Below are 24,801 nucleotides of genomic sequence, written 5' to 3' on the forward strand. Positions count from 1 at the left end.
CAACCTAAAAAACCTATTAGCTTTACATCCAGCTGCCTGGCACTGTGCTGTCTGCTTACCTCCCCCCACCACTCCCCATATGTATTACCACCTTGAGAGCCTTCTCCCAGGTATCACATGCTCCAACACAGCCCCTTGTGTTATATAGTCCTTATTTTCAGTGTTGTTACCCAACTCCAGCACATTACATTTCTTTAGGTTAAACTGCCAATGTTTTGTCCAATCTATAACATATCTAGACCTTCCTGAATGTGATTCACACCCCCTCTCTGCTGTCGACCCCACGTTGAGGTTAGTGTTGTCTGCAAATTTGGAAAGCCTACTTATGAGACAAAGAAAGCAATGAATAGGAAAACCAAATATCGTAATTTACAACACCAAACGAACAAGCCTTTGTATTGATAACCACAAAATGAGAGAAGCACCACATTCATTGACCAAAACCAATGTCACTCATGATACAAGAAACAAAAGGATGAAATGGCAATCACAACACATGCCTGTTGGCAAAAGGAAGTAAGAGACATAATTTTGGTTTCCAACTCTAAAGGATAACTCATTTAGGCTATCCTTTAGAGAAGTCTATTTTTACTCTCATGGAGCGAGGGTGAGGGGTAGGCGAAGGGAATGGGTGGGAGGTTGGAGGGCAGAGGTGGGCTTACACATGCAGTCGTGGACAAAAATATTGGCACCCTTGCACCTTTTTCAAATAACTCACAATTTTCTCGAAAAATAAGTTGAAATTGATAAAAGCATTTGGTCTCCACAATTCTTTATTTCACTGTTAATATTACAGAACCTTTGTTTTTGATTCAGAACTTAATATATCCTTTCAAATCAGAAAATAAAAAGAAATGTCATTGACAAAATTATTGACATCCCAGACTTAATATTTGGTATCACAGCCTTTGGACAAAATAACAGCAGTCAAGCACTTCCAATAGACATGAATGAGCTTCCAACACCTCTGCACTGGCAGTTTGGCCCACTCTTCTTGTGCAAACTGCCCCAGTTCTCCCAGATTTGAAGGATGCCTTCTCCCAAATGCTGTTTGCAGATCTCCCTACAGATGTTCAATAGGATTTAGATCTGGACTCATTCCTGGCCACCTCAGGACAGTCCAGCGTTTTGTCTTGAACCATTCCTGGGTGCTTTTTCAAATGTGTTTGGGGTCATTGTCCTGCTGCAAGACCCATGACGTTTGATGGAGTCCCATCTTTCTGACATTGGGTTGAACATTGCGCTCCAAAATGCCTCGGTAATCTCCTGATTTCATGATTCCATGCACACATTCAAGGCACCCAGTGCCAGAGGCAGCAGATCAACCCCAAAACATCACTGAACTTCCTCCATGTTTAACTGTAGGGAAGGTGTTCTGTTTGAAGGTTTCATTTTGTTTTCTGTAAATATAGAGATGATGTGCTTTACAAAAAAAACTCTATTATGGTCTCATCTGTCCACAGAACATTCTCCCAGAAGGATTTTGACTTGTTCAGGTTTGTTTTGGAAAACTCCATTCGGGCTTTCTTATGTCTCTCTATCCAGCAGTGGGGTCCTCAATAGAACCCCCTTTCATTGAGTTGGCAACGGATGGTGCGAGTTGAAACTGTCGTACCTTGTGTCTGAAGGTCAGCTTTGAATCTGTTTGGAAGTTGATCGAGGTGCTTTCTCCATCATTCGAAAAATCCTTCGCTGCAATCTTCGATCAAGTTTTCTCTTGTGACCACGTCCAGTGAGCTTGGCTACAGTGCCATGGGCCTTAAACCTCCTGATAACATTAGACACAGGAACATCAAGGTTATCCATGCTTGGCTGCAATCTTGTGTCTGACCTCTTCAGACAATTTTCTGGTTTTCTTTCTTTTCTCCATGCTCATTGTGGTACACAGTGACACAAAACAACAGAATGACTCCTTTTCTCTATTCAAACTGGTTGAATGAGTGATTTTTATATTGCAGGCATCTGCAACTCACCACAGGTGAGTTCAATTCCAAAGTAAAGGAGAATCACCTGCTTGAAATTTAATAATTTCTAACAACTTCTAAAAGGTGCCAATAATATTGTCCAGGCCATTTTAGGATTTATGTGAGGAATAAGCTAAGATTTAGTCATTTTAAAGCTTTTTTTTGTTTTGCTCCACTGCAAACCACAGAAATACATATGTGGATACCAAAATATTGTTTAATTTCAACAATTTTCTGGAAGAAATGGTGCATTTTTTTTTTTTAAGTGCAAGATGCCAATATTTTTGGCCACCACTGTACGTGAGAGCCATTTAAAATGAGTAATGCGGTAAGTCAAAGCAGTGGCAGTTGCTGAGCAGTTGAAAACTCTGCCTCGAATGCAAACAAAAAAAGAAAAAGCTCTTTCCCGACTCACCTGTAATGGAAATGCACGAGGGTCTGAATCACAGTCATTGGGCACACGGACATCTTGAAGGAAGTTTGCTGTGGTTTGCAACTCACGTAGAAGCTCTGCCTGGAGGCCGTCAGTATTATCAGGCTCATCACATTGCAGCACCACCTCATTTGGTTGCCAAGAATAGCTGATGAGACAGATGTTAAAAGTTAAATGTGTTGAAAGGAGTCAACATTTCAGATCTTTTTCAGGGCAAAGCATCTCAGATCAAAGCATTGGATAGAAGGGAATCCATTTTAAAATGGTCCAAAGGCCTAGGACAAACCGATCAAGGACGACCAGATCAGTAGCTGTCTCCGACACCGAATGTAGTGTTGTTTCAAGCTGCTGGATACGCCACTCTAGGTCCTCCGGTTCGCAGCTCTCTTCAAGGATGGCTGCCGTCAGGCCGAGGATACGAGGACGTGACTCTGGAACCTCACTCTTATACAACTGCAAGAGATAATAGGATGCCAGGATATTTTGCTCCTCTTTAGGCTGTCGAGTTAAAGCTATGGTTTCTGCTAGTATTGAACACATCATAAAACTTACAGCAAGTGCTGTACTCCACAGAAAGCGACATTTCAGAAGGGACAACAAGGGGGGCGTGGGGAGGAGAAGACATAGCAGAGATAAAGGATCCAAAGCATAAGTCCAGGGAAGAGAAAAATAGTTCAATTCCATTTTTTCGAACACTAGATCCTCACTTGAATGGCATGATCAGAAGGCTGGCATGTGAGTAACTATAATGCTGTGGAGCTTCCACAAAATATATTAGGCAACTTTTAGAAAATTGCCGACATATTGATAGTCATTGTACCATTCACCAATACAGATTACACAAATTTAATAAAATTTGATTGTGTTGTTCCATATGAGAACTTATATTTAAAAAAAAGAAAACGTTAAAAATACCGTGCAGAATAATTGGAGAAACAACAACAACAACAAAAAGTCTTCAATTATGGTGAAGATCTGGATCTGGATATGGATCCAATAATTTGGATATGGATCCAATGATTCTTCACTACTGAGAGATAGGACGAAAAATGATACATACAGTGGCCTGCAAAAGTATTCACCCCCTCAAAAGTTTTCACATTTTGATACCACCTGAGCTTATTTAATGAGTCTTCATAAACTACTCCAATGTGATAAAGCTAAAAAATGCAGATAAAATGTGAATAAGTTAGATTAACAGAGAAACTCAGATGATTTTCTGTTGCATAAGTATTCAAACCTTTTGTCTAATTAATCCTAAATCACTTCAGGAGCAAATTATTTGTTTGAAAGGTTACAAAATAAGTGCAATAAGGTTCACCCGTTTAAGGAGTTTTAAGGTGCAACTCACTTGGTCAACCAACAAGGCAAACATGAAGACCAAGGAGCTTTCGAAAGAAGTCAGACACAAGGTGGTGGTGGAGAAGCACCGTTCAGGAGAGGGTTATAAGAAGATTTCAAAGTGACTCATTATCCCTTTGAGTACGGTGAAATCCATCATTACGAAGTGGAAGACGTATCATAACACCCAGACACTACCCAGATCAGATCGCCCATCAAAACTCAGCAGCTCGGAAAGCAGGAAACTGGTTAGGGATGTCACTGTGATCCAACACTGACTTTGAAAGATCTGCAAAGGCTTTGTCTGATATGTTGATCAGTGTTCATAAATCAACAATATCACGTCCTTTCACAAAGCTGGCCTCTATGGACAGGTTGCAAGAAAGAAGCCATTTCTGAAAAAGACACATCTAAAAGCTTGTATATAGTTTGCGAAAAAGCATCTTAATGATACTGCAGGCATGTGAAGAAACGTTTTGTGGTCTGATGAGACAAAAGTTGCACTTTTTCGTTTAAATTCAAAGCGTTAGGTCTGGCGCAAGCCTAGCACTGCACATCACCAAGTCAGTACCAACCCAACTGTCAAGCATGGTGGTGGCAACATGATGTTATCGGGCTGCTTTTCATCAGCAGGGACTGCCAAGCTTGTAAGGATAGAAGGGACAATGGAGGGTGTAAAGTGCAGGAGAAGTATTGATGAAAACCTGTTTGAGTCAGCCACTAAACTGAAACAGAGTAGGAGATTTACATTTCAGCAGGACAATAATCTGAAGCACAAAGCTAAAGCCACCCTGGAGTTGTTCAATAAGAAGAAAATAAATGTTCCTGAATGGCCTAGTTAAAGTCCTGAGTTGAACCCAATTGAGCATTTATGGCGAGAATTGAAAATTGTAGTCTATCGACGATCCCCATCAAACTTGGCAGAACTAGAGCAATTTTCACGTAAGGAATGGGCAAATATTTCACCATCTCACTGTGCAAAGCTGGTGGAGGCCGACCTCAAAAAGACTCATCACAGTCGTTGCTGCAAATGGTGCTTCCATCAAGTACTGAGCTAAGGGGCTGAATACTTTTGCAACCAGTGAATTTTGATTTGTACATGTTTTTTTACAGGTATTCCTGACATTTAACCTCCTTCAACTAAAACAGTGTTTAATTTGATCTCATCAATTACGAATAAAAAAGTTACCGTAAAACTTCGACTATAACGCGCCCCTGTGCATAATGCACACCCCTAACTGGACTTTTGTCACGGTGTAAATATCTATAGACCTATATATAATGCGCACCCCAATTTCAGCACTCAAATGAAGAAAATGTCGACGTAAAACATCTGTCAAAAACGGCGAAGTCCATCGCAACCACGAATGTCAGCCACGATTTCGTAATCATTGTACAGAGCTGCGCTAATGAAATATCACAGCAGGTCAAGTAACTAAATTTACAACAGTCGTAAATCATATCAATCACAATGTTCAATTGTGATTGCGCAAAGCTTAAACACAGCAGCGCATATTAAATAAATGGCGGAAGTCGGATAGTAATCCAACAAAGCAACCCGTAGCCTATTGTCGGACGAAAATCACGTGGTACTGAAGTTGCTGATAATTGGCTATATTTTATTATAAAACCCAAGTGTTCTTTAACAGCTTCATTCAGTTGTTCATACGATTTACAAGCGACTTCTATTTCCACTAGTTTTCTTACCATAATTAACCATGAGTTCTCGACGACAATCATACACCGCGGCTCAAAAACTAAACTTTGTTCTATATGCTGAAGATCACGGCAACAGAGATGCATGGCGGGAATTCGACGGAATATCTGAGGTGAACATCAGACTATGAAGACGGAAGGAGCGTCTGCAGTCGCTCCGACGAAGCAAAATGGCCGAACGGGGTCATCCCGAGCTAGAGGCCAAACTGCTCGATTGGGTCACAGATCGTCGCAACAAGGTGGTGGCATCAACATTTCAGAGTTGCGTGTGAAAGCCGTCATGCTTGCGAAGACACTGCCAAACATGGTCACCTTCAAGGCGTCATGTAGATGGGGAGATCGTTTTATGAGGCGGCACAGTTTCTCTGTCCATCGTCGAACGACGATCGCGCAGAAGCTCCCGGCCAACTTTGACGCGAAACGGATACAGTTTCAGCAATTTATCATCAAATTACGGAAGGAGCACGAGTACGGTCTGTCAATGATCGGCAACACTGACAAGACACCGCTCACGTTCGACAATCCATACGACCGAACGCTCGACGCAAAGGTGCAAAGTCCGTGTCGATTGCAACTACTGGACACGAAAAGTCACATTTCACTGTCATGCTGCCCTGCATGGCTGACGGCACTAAACTGCCACCATACATCATATTCAAATGGAAGACGATGCCGAAAGGCATTAAATTTTGCTGCGCGGCATGCACGTTCGTGTCAATCCTAAGGGCTGGATGGACGAGGAACTGACGCTCGACTGGCTCAAGACGGTCTGGGCCAAGAGACCAGGCGGGCTTGTGAAGAAGCGCTCGCTTCTTGTCCTTGATGCCTTCCGCTACCACCGCATGCAGTCCATCAAGACAAAGCTCATCACCGATAAGACAGACCACGCCATCATTCCTCGTGGAATGACAAAGATGCTGCAGCCACTTGACGTCACAGTCAACAAACCAGCGAAAGACGCGCTGCGCCGCATTTGGAACACATGGCTGCTTGAAGGCCAGCACACCTTCACCACAGGTGGGCGCATGTGCACACCAACGTTCCTAGACATCACAGAATGGATCGTCAAAGTCTGGAACGAGCTTGATCCTGCCATCATCCAGAAGGGCTTCATCAAGTGCTCCATTTCGAACGCAATGGACAGCAGCCAAGACGATGCTCTCTGGACGGATGGCGACACCAACGCACCAGACGGCGACGAATCTGACTGCGATGAAAATGATGTTCACTACCTGGACAATGACATAGAAGGTGCAAATCTGGAGGAGCTTCTTCATCTCTTCAATGAGACGGATGAGTCGGATACTGAATTTAGTGGTTTTGAGTGAGAACTCCTGATACGCCTACTTATGGTACTGTGTACATAATTACAACTCACAAAATAATCGAACAATATTTTTAATTTCCAACGTCTATTCAATTACCGGTAATTACCTATATTCAATTACTAACCCTAACCGTCAGCTTTGGTTTAACCGAGGTAAACAAGACCGGGATTCCAACCTTGGTACTGCGGACCTATGGAATTACCAGGATTCGTTTAAACTTAAACCACGTAATGGTGTTTACTCGGTGTTCTCTAAACACCTGGGGATTGTTGATCCTGTCTTGATTGCTCAGGAGACTGGGTCTGAGTCCAAGGAATGGCGCACACACACCAACCAGAACACTGGGCTTCTGACAACAAACAACGAGATCAAAGCCCTTTCAGGCTTTCTGCAGATTTACAGCGAGCAACGTCAGGTTTCTAAGCCTTGGATTCGTGTTTTCAAATCGGCTAAATCGAACCCTGGTGATGGGCTAGCAGCTAGGGTGCCAGCTTAGGATCCTAGGATCCTGGGTTCGAATCACGGTCGATCGCTGAATTAACGCCAGGGGGGTTGACTCAGCCTGTCATCCTTCCGAGGTCGGCTAATTGAGTACCAGTTCACTGGTAATTCCCTGTTTGTCATAAAAGGCGACAAAAATGGTTGGTGGCAGGAAGGGCATCCGGCCGTAAAACATTGCTTCAAAAAGGGGACCAAAAAACAACAACAACCACGGTCCCTGAAAAAGGCCAACCCCGCTTTGCGGGGAAAAATGGCCTCTAAACGGTGGGGGTTTTTTTTTTTTTCAATTACCGGTATAGTTTTTTTCATTAGTAGAATAACTTTCAAACTTGCTAGACATTAAAATCAACACTTAATAGAACACTGGTTTACTTACTTACTTCATGATTGTGAACTTACCGATTATATATTCTATATTAAACATTTAGCTATTCTTTGTTGTTGTTCTTTGAGTATTGCCACTTCCGTTTTCGAAGACGTCCTCGACGATCGTTTCAATCTGAAAAAAAACTTACAAAAAAAATTAGACCTATGCATAGTACGCACATCTAATTTTAAAAAGATTTTTGGGGAAAAAAAAAGTGCGCGTTACAGTCGAAGTTTTATGGTAATTTGAAAAAATTGTTTCGACAAAATTCGTAGTCATACTAAAATACGCAATTTGGTGTCTGTCTGACCACGATACATTCGGTTGTTACTCGGTGAATCTCAACCAAGCTTGACAGGAGGAATAAGGTTCACACGATGGAGGGTGCAGCGACTTAATTCGCCCCCCCCCCCCCACCCCATCCCCTCCAAAGGGGGTTATCACCTTGGGCAAAATCTGTGTTAAAGTGTATATCTGTGTTAAGATAGCTTATCGTGGCATTTTTCCAAGGAATAATAACAAAGGTAATAACAACACTTATAATAATAGCATAATATTAATGTTATTACAAAACAATATTAATACCAACAATATCCCCTCTCCCCAAAGGGGTTGGACAAACGTCTCGTTAACGTGAATAAATAGCTTATCGTGGAGCAAGCTACCAGAAGTTAAAAAAAAAAAATTAACCACAAACATATTGTTACAGACGCGGCTTTTAGATGTTATATTGACCGAGCGGTGGTGTATTTAACCGCGTCCGAACAGTTACTCCCCGATTAAAACCCGATTTCACCCGACGTTGACCAGATCGCCCCACGGATATTCAATCGGGAAATCTCTAAAGCGATCGCAAGAGAATGAAAAAGAAGAAGAAGAATACGGAGGAAGAACAGATTTATTATACACACACAAGCAAAGGATGGAAGAAACAGTGACACAGCGAATCCTTAACTTACACTATTCGTTTTTACTTAGCCCCAAGACAACGAGCAGGACAGGACGTTCACACTTACACAGGGGTGGTTCAGGCAGGTAAGGCTTGAGATGGAGGCAAGGTCGGGAGGCCGCCGGTCGCAATTCCTCGCGGTTTTGGCGGGAAACCCTCCGTCGCGTATCCACTGCGGGAGACGCCACGCGCTGGTTCGGCACACCTGCTCCTCTTCTTGGGGCGGGGCCGTCTCCCTCCTTTCAGCGCGTCTCTCCAAAGCTGGTCTCCTTGCCGAGTACCTCTCCTCTTTGGCTTGGAGCGTTTCGCATCTCACCGCCTCTCTTTGGTGCAGCCTCGTTGCTCCTCTCCAGCTCATCTCATCTGGACTTCTCTCTCATCTCTCATCTGGACTCCTCTCCAGTCAACCGGTAAAGCAGTCCCCTGCAGTCGCTTTTATCACCTCCAGCGAAATCAAGCCGCCGACTCCGAGGGCCCGCCTACCGGGTCACTCACCGCGGTGTTGATTGGCTGTTAGGGCTGGTTCACTCCTTCCCTCTTACGACGAGGTGGAGACACGCCTTTCTTCCCCAACCTTACCTCGTGGCCAATGGTGGTTTGAAGAAAACCAGCCAAAATGCAGAAGGCAATTGGAAGGGAGGTTTTGGGGAAACTGGAAGGGCCTATGCTTATTTTGTTTGATACAATGCAAAGTCAATCTAGTGGGAAAACACATACTTAGCCTACATGGAATAAGGAAATACACTATTTAAAAGATATATCGTGACCTGCGTGTATATTCCATGCAATTAATTAGGAGGACGGCTGCGACCATTATTTACATTACCAGGATGCTACCATACCAAAACCATACTCTTCACATCCGTTACCCTTCCTCCAAAATTGTTACACTCCTCAAAACCCGTTACACTTCTCAAAACCCGTTACACTTCTCAAAACCCGTTACACTTCTCAAAACCCGTTACACTTCTCAAAATCGTTACACTGCACCCTCCTTTCTTCAGGCACGTCCTCGGGCCTACTAGACTTAACTGAGTGTGACATGTAGGTGTAATTCCCTCTACAATTAACCTGACCCTGAGTGTGACAATTTTAAAACACAAATAAGTATGTCCCCCTATTGCATTGCATCCTGTCTAACAGACTCAAGCCCACAGCTAACCGAATTACGGAATTATTCTGAAACTATACATTTACGGTGGGGAGCATTATTTACAATGACGTGATTTCTTATTTACAACGCAACCCAGGACCTGTGTGTTTTTTTTTTTTTCTTTTTAGGGAACAAGAGAAAGAAATTCCTGTTGGGAGGGAGGAGACAGCACGCATTGCATCGATGCACCAGTACCAATACCACCAAAGCACCCAAAAGCACCCAAACACCACAAAGCACCCAAAAACACCATCCGGTGCGGTTACCATGGTTCATAATAAACGCAACAAAACAACTGGTGGTGGTCTTCTCTTTCTCTGCTGGGCCGATGTTCTTCCCGACGTCTTCAGGCTTCATGCGGCCTATTTGGACATAATAAAAAGCACAACTTGTGTTCGTTTTTTATTATTATTTAGGGCCTCAGGGGCCAACTAAGGGTGGTCCACCTGTTTGGCATAGGTGCCACCTTACCGAGGTCCGCAAGCAAGATTCCCTGGCCACTATGGCCGGTCTCCAACAGAGGTGCTCTGCCCCAGAACCTGGGGTCCATCAAGTGGTACTTGGCCACCGAACAGCGGTCCATAAAGTGGTACATCAACGCAATGCGTGCTGGTTCTGGGAATCTCGGGCGCACAATGGCCACCTCACGCACGCTCCCCTCGGCACCCAATGGCGCACAGGTCATGTGGGAGACAAAAGAAAGACAATTGAGCGAGGGGTAAGGTCACAAGGGTACACGTCAAACAAGGCAATGCAAGGTGAAATGCGTACGGAGGGCGAAGTGAGAAAGCTCGTCCCTACCGTACGTCACCCCCCCTGTCACCTACACTACCCTTGCTCTTACCCCATATTTACAAAATCTACCCATTTACAAATTCGTCACTACTGTCACGTCTTCCCCATATTTCCCTTATACCAAATTCGTCACCACAATCCCTCTACTTCAAAATTTGCCATCACCAAATTCATCATCAATCCTCATAAGGAGGCAGAGATGGAACATCAAAGCACAATGTCACACCCACGTCATGATGCGTCTCACAATCCAAACATTTGCATCATAAAAAATAATCAAAACATGGCATGGTGTGGAGTACCTGTCACCTCAGGTGAGTGGATGCAGATGGTGCGAGGAGATCCTTCATCCTAACTATCCTCTAAATGACTTTAACACACTTTACACTACCCGGGGTCTTTCCCTGCCAATCCATTGGCTAACTTACACTATGGGTTCTAATAACCAATTCCCATTGGCCAAACTGTGGTGCTCCTCAATTTGGGGTCTCACTCCCCCGATTCATCTCCCGGTGCTCTAGCACAATTTCTGGGCTGCGACGTGTACCTCTCCCAACAGGTCTACCCACCTGCACACCTCCACCACTGTAGTTGCCACCCGAGCTTACCTAGCTCCTCACCCTAACCTAACTAACTGGGGACAGCCCCTCTCCTGGCTCTGTCACCCCTTGGTGCCCTCTGGCACTGGGCTACCCGGGTCCGTCCTCCGGATCCTCGGGCCCCATCCACACAACTACTACCGGCTCCCAGAGCCCACCTGCGGCCTCACCTGGCCGACATCCTTACAGTGGTGGAGTGCCCAAACCAACTACACACACTAACAGGCTACACGCCCAGCCATTTCCACAACACCAACGCACCCATCCACATACCATTCTGTCACCCGCACCACAGATGCCAATATCCAACTACAATTTACCTATACCCTCTACCTAACACTTACACTACCCGCCCCGGGTATCCGTGATGGGGGTCCACTCTTCCCCCATTCACACCTTCGCACCATCCACTCCACTCCACAATTTCCACCATTCTCACTCCACGACCATCCATTCCACTACTCCATACCATTTATTCCATACACCTGTCTTTCATTCACCTGTCGTTGCACACCTGTGCAATCCTACCTGGTGCCACCTGCACCCTCCTCCTCTTCCTGGACCATTTGGTCAACACAACACGCAATCACCACTACTCCCTCATACACTGCTCCATTCACCTGTTCAGTTGGACACCTGTGCAATCACACCTGTTCCATTCTCACCTGTTCAATCCTCACACGCACTGCATCATCTCAGCTAACTACTCCCCTCTGAAACTTGCGCTTCCCAGTCGTCCCTTTAAACTATTGCGCTCCCACGTCATTATCATCCATACTAATCTACCTGCGTCCCCACTACAGGTATCAGTCACTAACTAAACTTAACGTTACCTAATGTCAATCTTCGCTAGATCCCTACACACCATATCCTAACCCACCCGGGCTAGTTTTCACTGCCATACACCCCATAATCTAGTGCTCCTTTGCCCCACCATGGGAAGGATGGTGGATTTGCCATCCCACCACCTCGGGGGTCTCTCACTACCAATTTTGCACATCAAATTTCAACAAATTAAAAATTTGCCAATCATCTGCCAATCACTGTACCATTACCAATCATCACTCTGCCAATCCTTTGCCAATCATCAAATTTTGTTTTTCTCTAATTTTGGGGCCAAAACACTAACCTCATCACCCAGTCGACTCACTAATACCTCTCGGTGCGCCAATCCCTGTCCAAAGCCCGGCTTCGTGAAGCCAAGCAATGGATGCTGGTTGTTCTGTGCCAGTGGCTGGCTGCATCCTGCCTTCGGTGCAGGGAAGGAGGTTTACCCGGCCCGAGATCCCACGCACCTTCTCGGCACGGAGCCATCCCATGGCTCGATCTCGGCCTGCCGGAATGCCTCACCAAAAAGTGGTCGCCATGACGACCCTTTCTATCGGGCTGCCCGCTCCGCCTAGTGGAGCACGGACGCGGCCGTTCAAAGCGAGGCCCAGCACGCACCGAGGGCCTGCTTCGGCTAAAAGTCGCTCTAACCTCTAACCCGTGTAACGTCGATGCTTCACCTGGACGCTTACACCCCGCAGCCCGTTCCTTGCTCACACATCCAGCTGTGCCCATGCTCCTCGTACCCTTCCTTACACACCCAGGTACACCCATTCCACTCACAGCCTTGGTCACACACCTGACCACCGAACACTTTGGCACACATTCGTTGGTCGCACACCTCACCAACGGCCTCTCACGAACACCCGGGTCTATCTCGACCCCCAAGCTCCTTAAATCCCCTGGCGCATCATACGCACGACCATATTGGTCACCACTTACACCGGGTCCTCTTTCTCTTCGCTTCTCCTCCATCACCTGCGAATCCCTCATCCGGTTAATGAGCACATCATCACGATCCAAACACAGACTTTGGACCAATTCTTTTATCTCCTCTTTTATCTCTTTCTTATCCCCTCTCCGTCGCTTCTTAATTTCGCTCATCCCTTCTTCCACTTCTTCTAATTTGTGCCTCACCTCTTTTATTCCCCGGTACGTCTCCTCAAGCTCGTCCTCCAAGGCTACCTTGACCGTTTCCATGTGCGTCCTCACCTGCCGGTCCTTCGTCTCCATTACCTCTACCACCTCGTCCAACCTCGTTGTCAGTCCCTCACGTACCGTCTGACACTGCCTCTTTGTCGCTATCAAGTCGTTTTTTATGTCGTTTTGTGTCGCTTTTAACCCTCCTAATACCGCAGTGTTCCTTTGAACCTGCTCCACTAACTCCGTTTGTCCCACCGTCAGCTGCTCCACCTCCTGCGTCAGGTCCTCTATGCCCCCTTGTAACTTTACAGTCCCCTTTCTCACCTCCTTCTCCATGTGCTCCTCACAGTGCCTCACCTCCTCGCGCACTCCTCCGACCTCCTCACTCACTCCTCTTCTGATCTCCTCTCCCATCACTTGCATCTCCTGCCCAGATGCCACCCTCATCTGCTCCATTTCCTCCCTGTGAGCATCCAGTTTGGTTTCTACCCCCATTCTGACCCCCTCTATCTGCTGCTCCATTTGTTTAACTTCCCTTTCCGCTTGGTCCCTCATGTCCCTCAATTTGCCTTCCATACTGTTTTCTAACCCCTCTAACCCTTTTTGCATCCCTTCCATCCCGTTGTCTAACTCCTCAAAATTATTGTCTAACTTCTCAATTTTCTTGTCTAACTCCTCAAAATTATTGTCTAACTTCTCACTGGTACCCCTCGCTTCGTCCCTCCTTACCCCCATCTGGCTTCCCATTACCCCCAATCGCTCACTCCGAGCCCTCGCTTCGTCCCTCATTACCCCCAGTTGGCCCTCCAATCGCTCACTCCGAGCATACATCCGGTTCCCCATTACCTTCATTCGCTCACAATGAGCATCCATCAGATTCCCCATTCTGTTTTCCCTTTCTTCATTATACTGGACCACAAGGGCCGTCATTTGTATACAAAACGAGTTCCAATCCATCGGGGGCGCTGCCACGGTCGCTGGCGCGGTGATCAGCGAGGCGCCATTTTGCGCGCCCGCTTCTTCGTGCGTGACGGCGCTATTTTGCGAACCTGCCGCCCTCACTGCTTCGCTCTCCTCCTGTCCCTCATTTTGGTCCTGGATCGACCCTGCTTCACTCTCCCCTACCGGACCCCAGCTGTCTTGATCCGCCATAGCGCGACTTGCAAAATTCGAGTTTCGTAAAACAAATACAAATTTCGGCCGCTCCAAATTTTGACCAAATTTTTTTTTTCCTCTATTCGTTTTTTTTTTCAAAATTTGGTCGGGCCTCGAATCTCACTCCCGACACCAATTGTTACGGTAATAACACAATTGGTGTTCCAAAATTTGGGCCTAACAAATTTAGTCCCAGGTCCGAATCCCATCTCCTGACTACCAATTGTTACAGACGCGGCTTTTAGATGTTATATTGACCGAGCGGTGGTGTATTTAACCGCGTCCGAACAGTTACTCCCCGATTAAAACCCGATTTCACCCGACGTTGACCAGATCGCCCCACGGATATTCAATCGGGAAATCTCTAAAGCGATCGCAAGAGAATGAAAAAGAAGAAGAAGAATACGGAGGAAGAACAGATTTATTATACACACACAAGCAAAGGATGGAAGAAACAGTGACACAGCGAATCCTTAACTTACACTATTCGTTTTTACTTAGCCCCAAGACAACGAGCAGGACAGGACGTTCACACTTACACAGGGGTGGTTCAGGCAGGTAAGGCTTGAGATGGAGGCAAGGTCGGGAGGCCGCCGGTCGCAATTCCTCGCGGTTTTGGCGGGAAACCCTCCGTCGCGTATCCACTGCGGGAGACGCCACGCGCTGGTTCGGCACACCTGCTCCTCTTCTTGGGGCGGGGCCGTCTCCCTCCTTTCAGCGCGTCTCTCCAAAGCTGGTCTCCTTGCCGAGTACCTCTCCTCTTTGGCTTGGAGCGTTTCGCATCTCACCGCCTCTCTTTGGTGCAGCCTCGTTGCTCCTCTCCAGCTCATCTCATCTGGACTTCTCTCTCATCTCTCATCTGGACTCCTCTCCAGTCAACCGGTAAAGCAGTCCCCTGCAGTCGCTTTTATCACCTCCAGCGAAATCAAGCCGCCGACTCCGAGGGCCCGCCTACCGGGTCACTCACCGCGGTGTTGATTGGCTGTTAGGGCTGGTTCACTCCTTCCCTCTTACGACGAGGTGGAGACACGCCTTTCTTCCCCAACCTTACCTCGTGGCCAATGGTGGTTTGAAGAAAACCAGCCAAAATGCAGAAGGCAATTGGAAGGGAGGTTTTGGGGAAACTGGAAGGGCCTATGCTTATTTTGTTTGATACAATGCAAAGTCAATCTAGTGGGAAAACACATACTTAGCCTACATGGAATAAGGAAATACACTATTTAAAAGATATATCGTGACCTGCGTGTATATTCCATGCAATTAATTAGGAGGACGGCTGCGACCATTATTTACATTACCAGGATGCTACCATACCAAAACCATACTCTTCACATCCGTTACCCTTCCTCCAAAATTGTTACACTCCTCAAAACCCGTTACACTTCTCAAAACCCGTTACACTTCTCAAAACCCGTTACACTTCTCAAAATCGTTACAATATATTATTACCTTTTTTAACAGTCGCTACTGCTGTTTAACATGAAACAAAGAAATCTGGAGGAATCCTGACATCCTTGAGGCATTCTTTGGTTATCTCATCCACCACAGACTAACGGACGAGAGCCCAGATATACTGTAATCTATATACCCAAAGAAGATAATAACATGACCCTTCCTGCCACTCCCATACGGAGTGGCTGTACTAGTTAATCTAAATGTAGCATTATTTGTCGGGGATGAATACTTTTGCAGGCCATTGCAACACGTTATCTCAAAATGTTGTGGACTGGTTATGACAAACAAAAAACTTGGTGAATGAGTTGGGGAGGTGACAATAACAAGCTGATTCGATTTTGGTTAAGTTACAGATCCAGGTCTGGCCTATCAGTGGGATACAAAACATAAACTGTTCAGCCTGGTGGAGGTATGTACTCTACCGAGTGCCGTTCTAGATCCTGGTTTGATTTTCAGCCCAATTATAAACGGTCAGGTCGATGCTTTGCAAACAGGGTGCTGCATCACAAAGTGCACCATTCCTCTGACGGATGTTAAGTTGCAGATCCGTCCACTAGAATGAGCTAGTGTACGGTAAAGATGTGACAGTGTTTTTCAAAGAGGATTAGGTGAGGTATCACCTGGCTAAATTCCATAAATTCATTCCCGATCTTATGAAGGGCATTGCCTCATCAGCAGCACACCCACACTCACTAGCAATGACATTACCAACAGCCCTGTACTGCAAAGGCCAAAAGAAAACAATGGAAAGAAGCAGAGTGTTGTTTTAGTAGACTTTTTGGACAAGCTGTCTTCAAATTAATCGTGAAATTTGTCATGACGAATGATGGGCAAGCATTAGCAAAATCTCTGATTTATAAATGGTCAGGATTTATAAATTGCAAATAATTTCCCAATATACGGAAAATTAGATGGATGGTCTAATCAGGGTAGTATGCATCTCTGGGTGTTGTCAAACATAAAAGGAGAAAAGAAAAGTGTGAAACTATTACCTCCATGATGTCAAGGTAGGGGTGTGCCGTTAGAGCACGATGGCACTCATCCAGAACGAGAAGGTTGATGTGGGAGAATAACATCAAGCCATCCAGGAGCGCACTCAAGAAAGTGCGGCAATGCATCACCAATACCTGGAAACATCACCAGTTTGTATTTATATATTATATAAATTCGACATGGCATTCATAAACAAATGTTGGTGTCATTGTTTAAGGGATTTGAAGGGAAAAGTCCAAGAAGTGACCAGCTAATTAGCATTTTGCATGGAGGTATCATATTGTCATGAAGGATATTAGTCCTTCATGACAATGGAGTGTGTCACACAACATGTGATGTCAAAGATCTTGGAATCCTGATAGTGGGAACAATAATAATAATTGTAATATTTCCCTTAAAAGAAACTTTAAACACAAGAGGAGGCCATTAGGCCAAACAACGACTGTGCAAGAGTTGCCAACCTATGGTTGTTTGTCTCTGTTCCAGGCTGTAAAATGCTGAGCATAAAGCAAGGAAGCAGCATGGACCATTTTTTAAGTCTTTGGTATGACTCGACCAGGATCTGTTTCAAACCGAGGACCTCCCAGACTCAGAACAGATGCCCGAACCATTACATACCCGAGTCTGGTAAAGTTTGGCTTCAACCAAACTTTTCACAATGTTAAAGTTTAGGCAAATACGAAAAATAACCTCAGGGGGAAGACATTGTGCATTAAATGATTTGCCTAACGGCGAAAATTTAAACGAATGAGACTTAAACGAATGAGACGTTGACGATCATCCGAGGCAACTCCAAGGTTTTCTTTTCTTTTTCAATACATATAATTAGACTTAAGGACACATTTTTGGCGATTTTGGACTACTTATGAAGAAGCCATTTAAGGAAAGGTCAATTCTCCTAGAATTATGAACAGGTATACTCACCGGGACTGGGAGCAGCACTATGATGTATGTATGTATGTGTGTATATATATATATATATATATATATATATATACATATACAGTATACATATACAGTATATATATATATATATATATATATATATATATATATATATATATATATATATATATATATATTGTTGCGAATATGGCATTTGGCCTCCATATCCGCTTGTAAATATTCCCCTATTTCCCCAATACCCAACTATCCCCAATCCCCCATTCCCTAGTCCCATTGCCTGTAAATACCACTCTGTAGAACCGACCTTCCCCTTTTTCCCCCATTAAATGTCGTGCCCAGGTCCACCGCATCTCACGTAGACAACTTTCGGACATCTTGCTAGTTATTCTTAGTCTATGTCAGTTAAGGACTCGTTTCCATTAATTCTGACTCTTCGTTGCACCAGAATGTGATTATATGGCACCAGTAGTGAGTTTAGGACCTTCCCTTACCTCCTCCCATCTTCCCCATGAAACAACAACAACAACTACAACAACGGCGCGCGGGGGGAGTGTGCGTCCTCACACCGGCTCGGTTAGCCGCCATGACCATGCGCTCCGACGGGGTTACCACGAAGGGGCTCCTTGTCAGCCCCTCGTCAAGGGTGGAGCCGGTAACCCCCCCGCACGCACCCAATGAGAAGCAACGTGCCGATTCCATCTGGGGCGGAGCTAACGAGCCGAGGGCGTGTCACTCCCCGCCGGATATACGCGGCGACTTACCGGATGTGAGGTCAGATGCGCCTGAACTACGGAGAGCAGAGGAAGCCACCGCCACCCCCAGCGCGACGATACCTCCCCGCATCTTTGGACCGGACCGAACCGGGTCGATTCTGCCCTGAGCCCAGGTGCACCTGGAGCCATCGACTGCCTGCCTTTCCTTGCCATCAATCCCCGTGTGAGTCAGCCTTTTGTCCCGTTTATCTGTCGTCTGTTGGGGTTAATATAAGAGTGTGTCTAAGTGCTTGTCTTTCTATGCTGTCCCTCTTGTAGTTGTAATCTAACCTTCCGAACGAATATAACCTCCTCCGGAGGTCTTGAGAACTGAACCCTTGGTGTCGTGTCATTTGAATCCAGCCGTTGTGTCCTTTTCCTTCATTGATCTAGCGTAGCGCGACTAGTCAACGTTCGAGCATAATCGGGTAAACTGTGCAGACGTGGTCATACCAAACCGCTCGGTAAACTAACATCCACCACCGCGTCTGTAACAATATATATATATACTAGCAGAAGTACCCGGCATTACCGGGAGGGGGAGGGGAGGGGAACGGGAGGGGGTGGGGGTTGGAGCGAGCCCCTTGGCAAAGCGAGCGATTTTTTTTACTGTGTTTTATATATATATATATATATATATATATATATATATATATATATATATATATATATATATATATATATATATATATATATATATATATATATATATATATATATATATATACATACATATATATATATATATATATACATATATATATATATACATATATATATATATATACATATATATATATATATACATATATATATATATATACATATATATATATATATATACATACATATATATATATATACATACATATATATATATATACATACATATATATATATATACATACATATATATATATATACATATATATATATATACATACATATATATATATATACTGTACATACATATATATATACATACATATATATATACATACATATATATACACATACATATATATACATACATATATATATACATACATATATATACATACATATATATATACATATATATATACATATATATATACATACATATATACATACATATATATATACATACATACATATACATACATACATATATATACATACATATATATACATACATATATATATATATATATATATATATATATATATATATATATATATATATATATATATATATATATATATATATATATATATATATATATATATATATATATATATATATCAGCAGCCCAGCAGCAGCCAAGCAGCAAATGTGCCATTTATTATTATTATTGAAATGTGATTGTGCATTTTGGTGCCTTTTTGTGCATTCATGTATTATGGTGTATTGGTGCAGTGCATTGTGTTTTCTCCTTCAAATTTCTTTCCCACAAAAGAACAGGTCCTGGGTTGTAGAACTGTAAATAATTAGATTAGTCTTGTAAATAACATGCTCCCCACCGGCTTTATGAATAGTGTTACGGGGTCCTCTGCAATCTCCTGGTCTCGGTAACCTCCGAACCCCGAGAGGAACCCCGGCAGAAAGATATATATGTTATTCCGTGTCGCAATCAATCACTAATGAAACCATCCATGAAACCATCAAAGGAAACAAGCCAAATCAATAAGGAAACCACACCCTTGGTTGTCAATGAACAAATATTATATTAAAAGCACACAAAAAGAACCATACAACAATGGGGGCAATCAACCCTACAATCAAATCTTAAGATGGTACCACCTTATGTAGTAACGTAACCCCAAACTCACGGCACTCCCAGGAAATGGAACCGAGCCCTCCTCAATGTCTCTATAACCCTCCAAGGCGAAGTTGATGCGCTCCGGCGATCGTTGGAACAATGTCCGATCAAGAGCAACCGAGGCGTAGATGGTCGAAGCGACACAGAAATCACGTGGTCCAACACCCAGCACTCGCGGTAGAAAGGGAAACCTCCAAAGACGCGCGCGTACACATTTGCCGTTCAATCAGCGAACCGCAGGTCAATTTTCAGACGCCGCTGTATTGCACAGCCATCCCCGGCAAACCACCGGAGGATAGGCCCAACCGACACGACAAAAACCTTTTCCGATGAAGGTAGCGCGCGGGACGAAATGGTGAACGGCTCTCACTCGAGCCGCGACCTTGAGGCGAAGATTCTCCGGAATTTCACCCTTGTACCTGGCTTCGCAGGCTTTTCCACAACTCCAGCGATAACACCGATGGCCCGAGATTCCTTTCAAGGACTCAAAGTTCACTCGCCATGTATGCTCGACCAGGCTAGGTACAGAGCTTTTTCAGAACGCCTTTCACTCCCACGACTTCGTCTTCTTCGCTCTTTTTCTCTTCCGGGTCACGATCCGATTTCCTGTCTCATTTTTACCATGAGCGCTTTTAACCTTTTAACCACAATAACCATTTCCCTTGAACAACAATACCCATAATACTTAGAACCCACAATAATAATAATAACAGCAATAATAATAATAAGTGCCGAATCCGTAACAATAGTTTGAGAATTCTTTCCGCAATCTGGGTAGCTGTGGGTGTGAGTCTGTTAGTTCGTACACAACGCAGTAGGTGGGACATATTTAGTGTTGTAAAACTGTCACACACAGGGTGTTAGATTAAATGTAGAGGGGAACCACACCAAAGTGTCACACGTAAGTTAAAGAGTAGTCCTGACCCTTGCTCAAAACCGGTCGTTCTCACATGTGTGGGTTCGGCTCGGGGACGAGCCTGGAGAAGGAGGGGGGGCAGTGTTGAGGTTTTGAGATTGTACATATAACATCATTAAAGGTTAAAGGTTTTCCCCCCATAGTTAGTCCACAAGCAACACGTAGGCCCACTTAGAATTAGTTATGTCATAGTATGTGTAAGGGTAGGCCATTTCACTAGTAATATCTGCATTGTGTAAAGAAATAATAAGCTTCGGTCATTTCATTACGCGGCCACCCTCCAATTTCCATCATGGGCATAATCGATCCCGCGCCCCATTTGGCATCCCTCAAGTTTGTTACGCTTTGGCTGCCAGCAGCGTTCGCTGCCCTTGGTTTTGCTCGAAACTAGTCGGGTAACACGAGGTAGGCCTAAGAAGAGGGAGGGGCGCGAGGGTCGAGGTGTGGCCGCGACAAGCAGCACGTCAGAGGCGATGATGGTAAGAGCCATCAGCCAACCAGGGCTCGGAGGGCATGGCACGATAGGGCGTGGTAAGAGGCATCTAGCAAGTGGTGGAAGGTTCGCTGGGCAAGGCTATATAAGCGTGTGCACAAAGCCCTTGAACAGGACTTGATGAGGACTCGTGTGAAAGGACTCGCGAGGACTGAGCGAACTGGCTGTTACGAGGACTGCAAGGAATCGCGCATTGTAAAGGAAGACTGACCCAGTTATGAGAAGGGAGAGGCGCTCATGAGTTCGCAGTTCAGAGTTATGAGAAGGGAGAGGCAGGCGCTCGAGTTGAGAGAGAACTGTGTTGGAGAGAAATGATCCGGAGCACTCGTGTGAGGAGAACTCAGAGGATCGGCGTGCACACGACAGTGTCGAGAGCCCTTGATTGAGAAGCGCATATTGAACTATTCGCTTATTACGTACGCGGCCGCAGCCACAAGTGTAACCGCCAAAGCCAGCCGTACCGTTCGCCTTGTAATAATCCCGTGCACGAAAACGACACGTGGAGAGCTCCTGCCGTCTTTATCCATCTTCTTCGTGGTGCGAGTTGGGGACCGGAGGAAGAGCTGCCCGGACGCCATCTCTGGACCATCGACCTGGTCAACTGCAAACCCTGTGTGAGTGTGTCTGAGAGTGAACGGGCCCGTTTGTCCAGGGAATAAGTAAGACTGTTTAAGGCTGCACTGTGTTTTCTTCTTCTTCTTCTTATTGTACAAAGTGTAAATAAATCGTGTTATTCCTTTCTTCCAAATTCGACCATTTCAGTTTTTCACTCCATTGGGTAAGTGTGGAACGATTACGAACCGCTTGGATCGGGTTTAGTCATTGATAACGGCTCGGGTCACGGGTTCGCTACCGCTCGGCGTATCCACCAACACCCGTGATTCGGGCGGGGCTTATTTCCTCATTTCTGGGCGGCGCGAGTACTTAGGTATTAGTGATTAGTCCTACGACCCTACTTCGCGCTGTCCGGGAGGGACGTCAAAGGTCCCGGGTCCCGTCGGCTAGTCAAAGACAAGGGGACTAATCCCCCCTTGGTAAGGGGAAAAGGCCGGCGCTGAGATCCGCAACAATATATACATGGAGGGAATGGGTCCCTCCCTCTACACTGAACCCCTGGGATCATTAACTTTTCTTTTTTTTGCAACCTAACACTTTACCGTATTGCTTTACCGCTTTTTACGGCGTAGCCCATAAGGCAAAGCCGTCGCAAACAGTGTTTGTCTGTCTGTATGTCCCCTCAAACATACACCAATCAGCGCTGAGGATCTGGTCACATGATAGGTCACATGATAGATCCGGTCACCTTGAGAACGTATTGCTGTCTGTTTGTCTGTGAGGAGGATATTTCAAAAAGTTGTGGATGGATTCGGATGAAACTTAGTGGACAAGTAGCCTGGTGTTGGCTTCACCGTTAGGTTGCTGGTTTGGGATCCTAGGATCCTGAGTTTGAATCCCGGTCAATTGTTGAATTAACGCCAGGGGGGTTATCTTAGTCTGTCATCCTTCTGAGGTCGGCAAATTGAGTACCAGCTCACTGGTAATTGGGGCACTGCATCATCGGCACAAACGCACTTCCAGAGAAATGATGCAACCAGCAGCCATAGGATGCATACGAAACAACGACAGTGGACAGGTTGATTGTGTGACAAGGACGAATTTGTTATATTTTGGTGAAGATCCGGATACGATAATTTTATTTTCTAAGTCATTCTTCACCATTGAACACTTTTCATTGTTTACATCTATATATATATATAAAACACAGTGTGTGAGTGTGTGTGTGTGTGTGTGTGTGTGTGTGTGTGTGTGTGTGTGTGTGTGTGTGTGTGTGTGTGTGTGTGTGTAATGTTACCGATAGACTCCTAAACGGAGAGGCTTACGTGCTTGATATTTGACATAGACATGGCCATTGAGCGTGGGACGAACATGGCCGAACTCAAAATATTTGACGATCCATATTTTTTATTCATATTTACCTCAGCGCATTTCAGCGCACGGAATCAACGGAATCAGAGCAGGTGGGCGCTGATTCGCTCAGAGCGATCACGTGATGACGCTATGACGCTATGAAAAAAAAAATCGCTATGACGCTATGAAACGCTATGACGCTATGAAAAAAAAAATCGCTATGACGCTATGAAACGCTATGGAAAAAAAAAATCGCTCGCTTTGCCAAGGGGCTCGCTCCCCCCCCCCCCCCCGTTCCCCTCCCCTCCCCCTCCCCTCCCCCGCCCGGCAGTGCCGGGTACTTCTGCTAGTATTCTGTATTGTACATTGCAATACAGTGTCGGACTGTAAATAAATGTAAAATAAACTACAAAAAAAAAATCACCCTTTAGTGAAATAAAACTATCTACTAGTGGATGCTGGAAAGTGGGAGGGTGGCAAGTCACCGAGATCCGAAGCTTCTCCCCCTTCCCCAGCTGACTGGGGTTCCTTCAAGATGGCTGCTGCTTCCTCCTCCTCCTTCTCCTCATCCACCTCCCCTGGTTACTGTGATGTGAAGGCTTCTGCTGACCCATCTTTAAGTCACCAGAAGCCTCCTCCCCCCAACTCCCAATAGCAACTAACACGAACGACGTAATAATAGCGAGTAATAGCGAGTTATGGGGAAATAATCACAACGTTCTTTGAAGCATTGGTATCTAATTATTATAGACGTTATAACCAAACGCTAACTGGGATGTCATTATGCGAGGACACCCGGTATATTATGATGTCATAAGGTTGTGGATGAGTTATGACAAAACTAGGTGGATGAGTTGGTTAGGTGACGAGAACAAGCCGATTCGATTTTCCTCAAGGTCCAGATCCAGATCTGGCCTATATCAGTGGGATACAAAACGTGAACTGTTCAGCCTGGTGGAGGTTTGTGTTCTACCGAGTGCTCGTTCTAGTTTTAAAGTGTAACTATAAAAAATTTATATACTTCGGGAAACTGAAGTTGTAATTACGCAAATTGTCCACCAGAGGGCAGGTGAGCAAATCCAATATGCAGTCAAAGTGCAAACAGAAACTTAGACACCAGAGTCGATTCTCCTATGAAAGTGCTTTTTCCACACACCATCATTATCTTCCCTCCTTTGTACCTAATTCGGGTTTTTAATTTAAATTACCTGGCCTGTTGCAGCGTTCCTTGCAAAATATTTAAAAATATTTTGATGGCAAAAAACAAAAGCAATTTGTTGGACCAAAAAAAAATCAAAGGACTT

The 24,801-nt window shown here is 44.9% G+C and overlaps 1 protein-coding gene across 2 annotated transcripts in view; it reads right to left on the reverse strand.

Annotated features, from left to right (window-relative positions):
• Positions 1-24,801, reverse strand: part of DICER1 (dicer 1, ribonuclease III) — a 254,492-nt gene that overhangs the window by 213,053 nt on the left and 16,638 nt on the right. For both annotated transcript variants that reach the window (XM_078785971.1, XM_078785966.1), the window contains exons 5-7: positions 16,720-16,854; positions 2,684-2,850; positions 2,380-2,545 (exon numbers count right to left, since the gene is read on the reverse strand). In XM_078785971.1, the coding sequence (XP_078642097.1) occupies positions 2,380-2,545; positions 2,684-2,850; positions 16,720-16,854 (468 nt within the window). The remainder of the gene's footprint in view (positions 1-2,379; positions 2,546-2,683; positions 2,851-16,719; positions 16,855-24,801) is intronic.

Source organism: Myxine glutinosa, chromosome 1 (genome assembly GCF_964187855.1).
Source record: "Myxine glutinosa chromosome 1, kmMyxGlut1.1, whole genome shotgun sequence".
NCBI lineage: Eukaryota > Metazoa > Chordata > Myxini > Myxiniformes > Myxinidae > Myxine > Myxine glutinosa.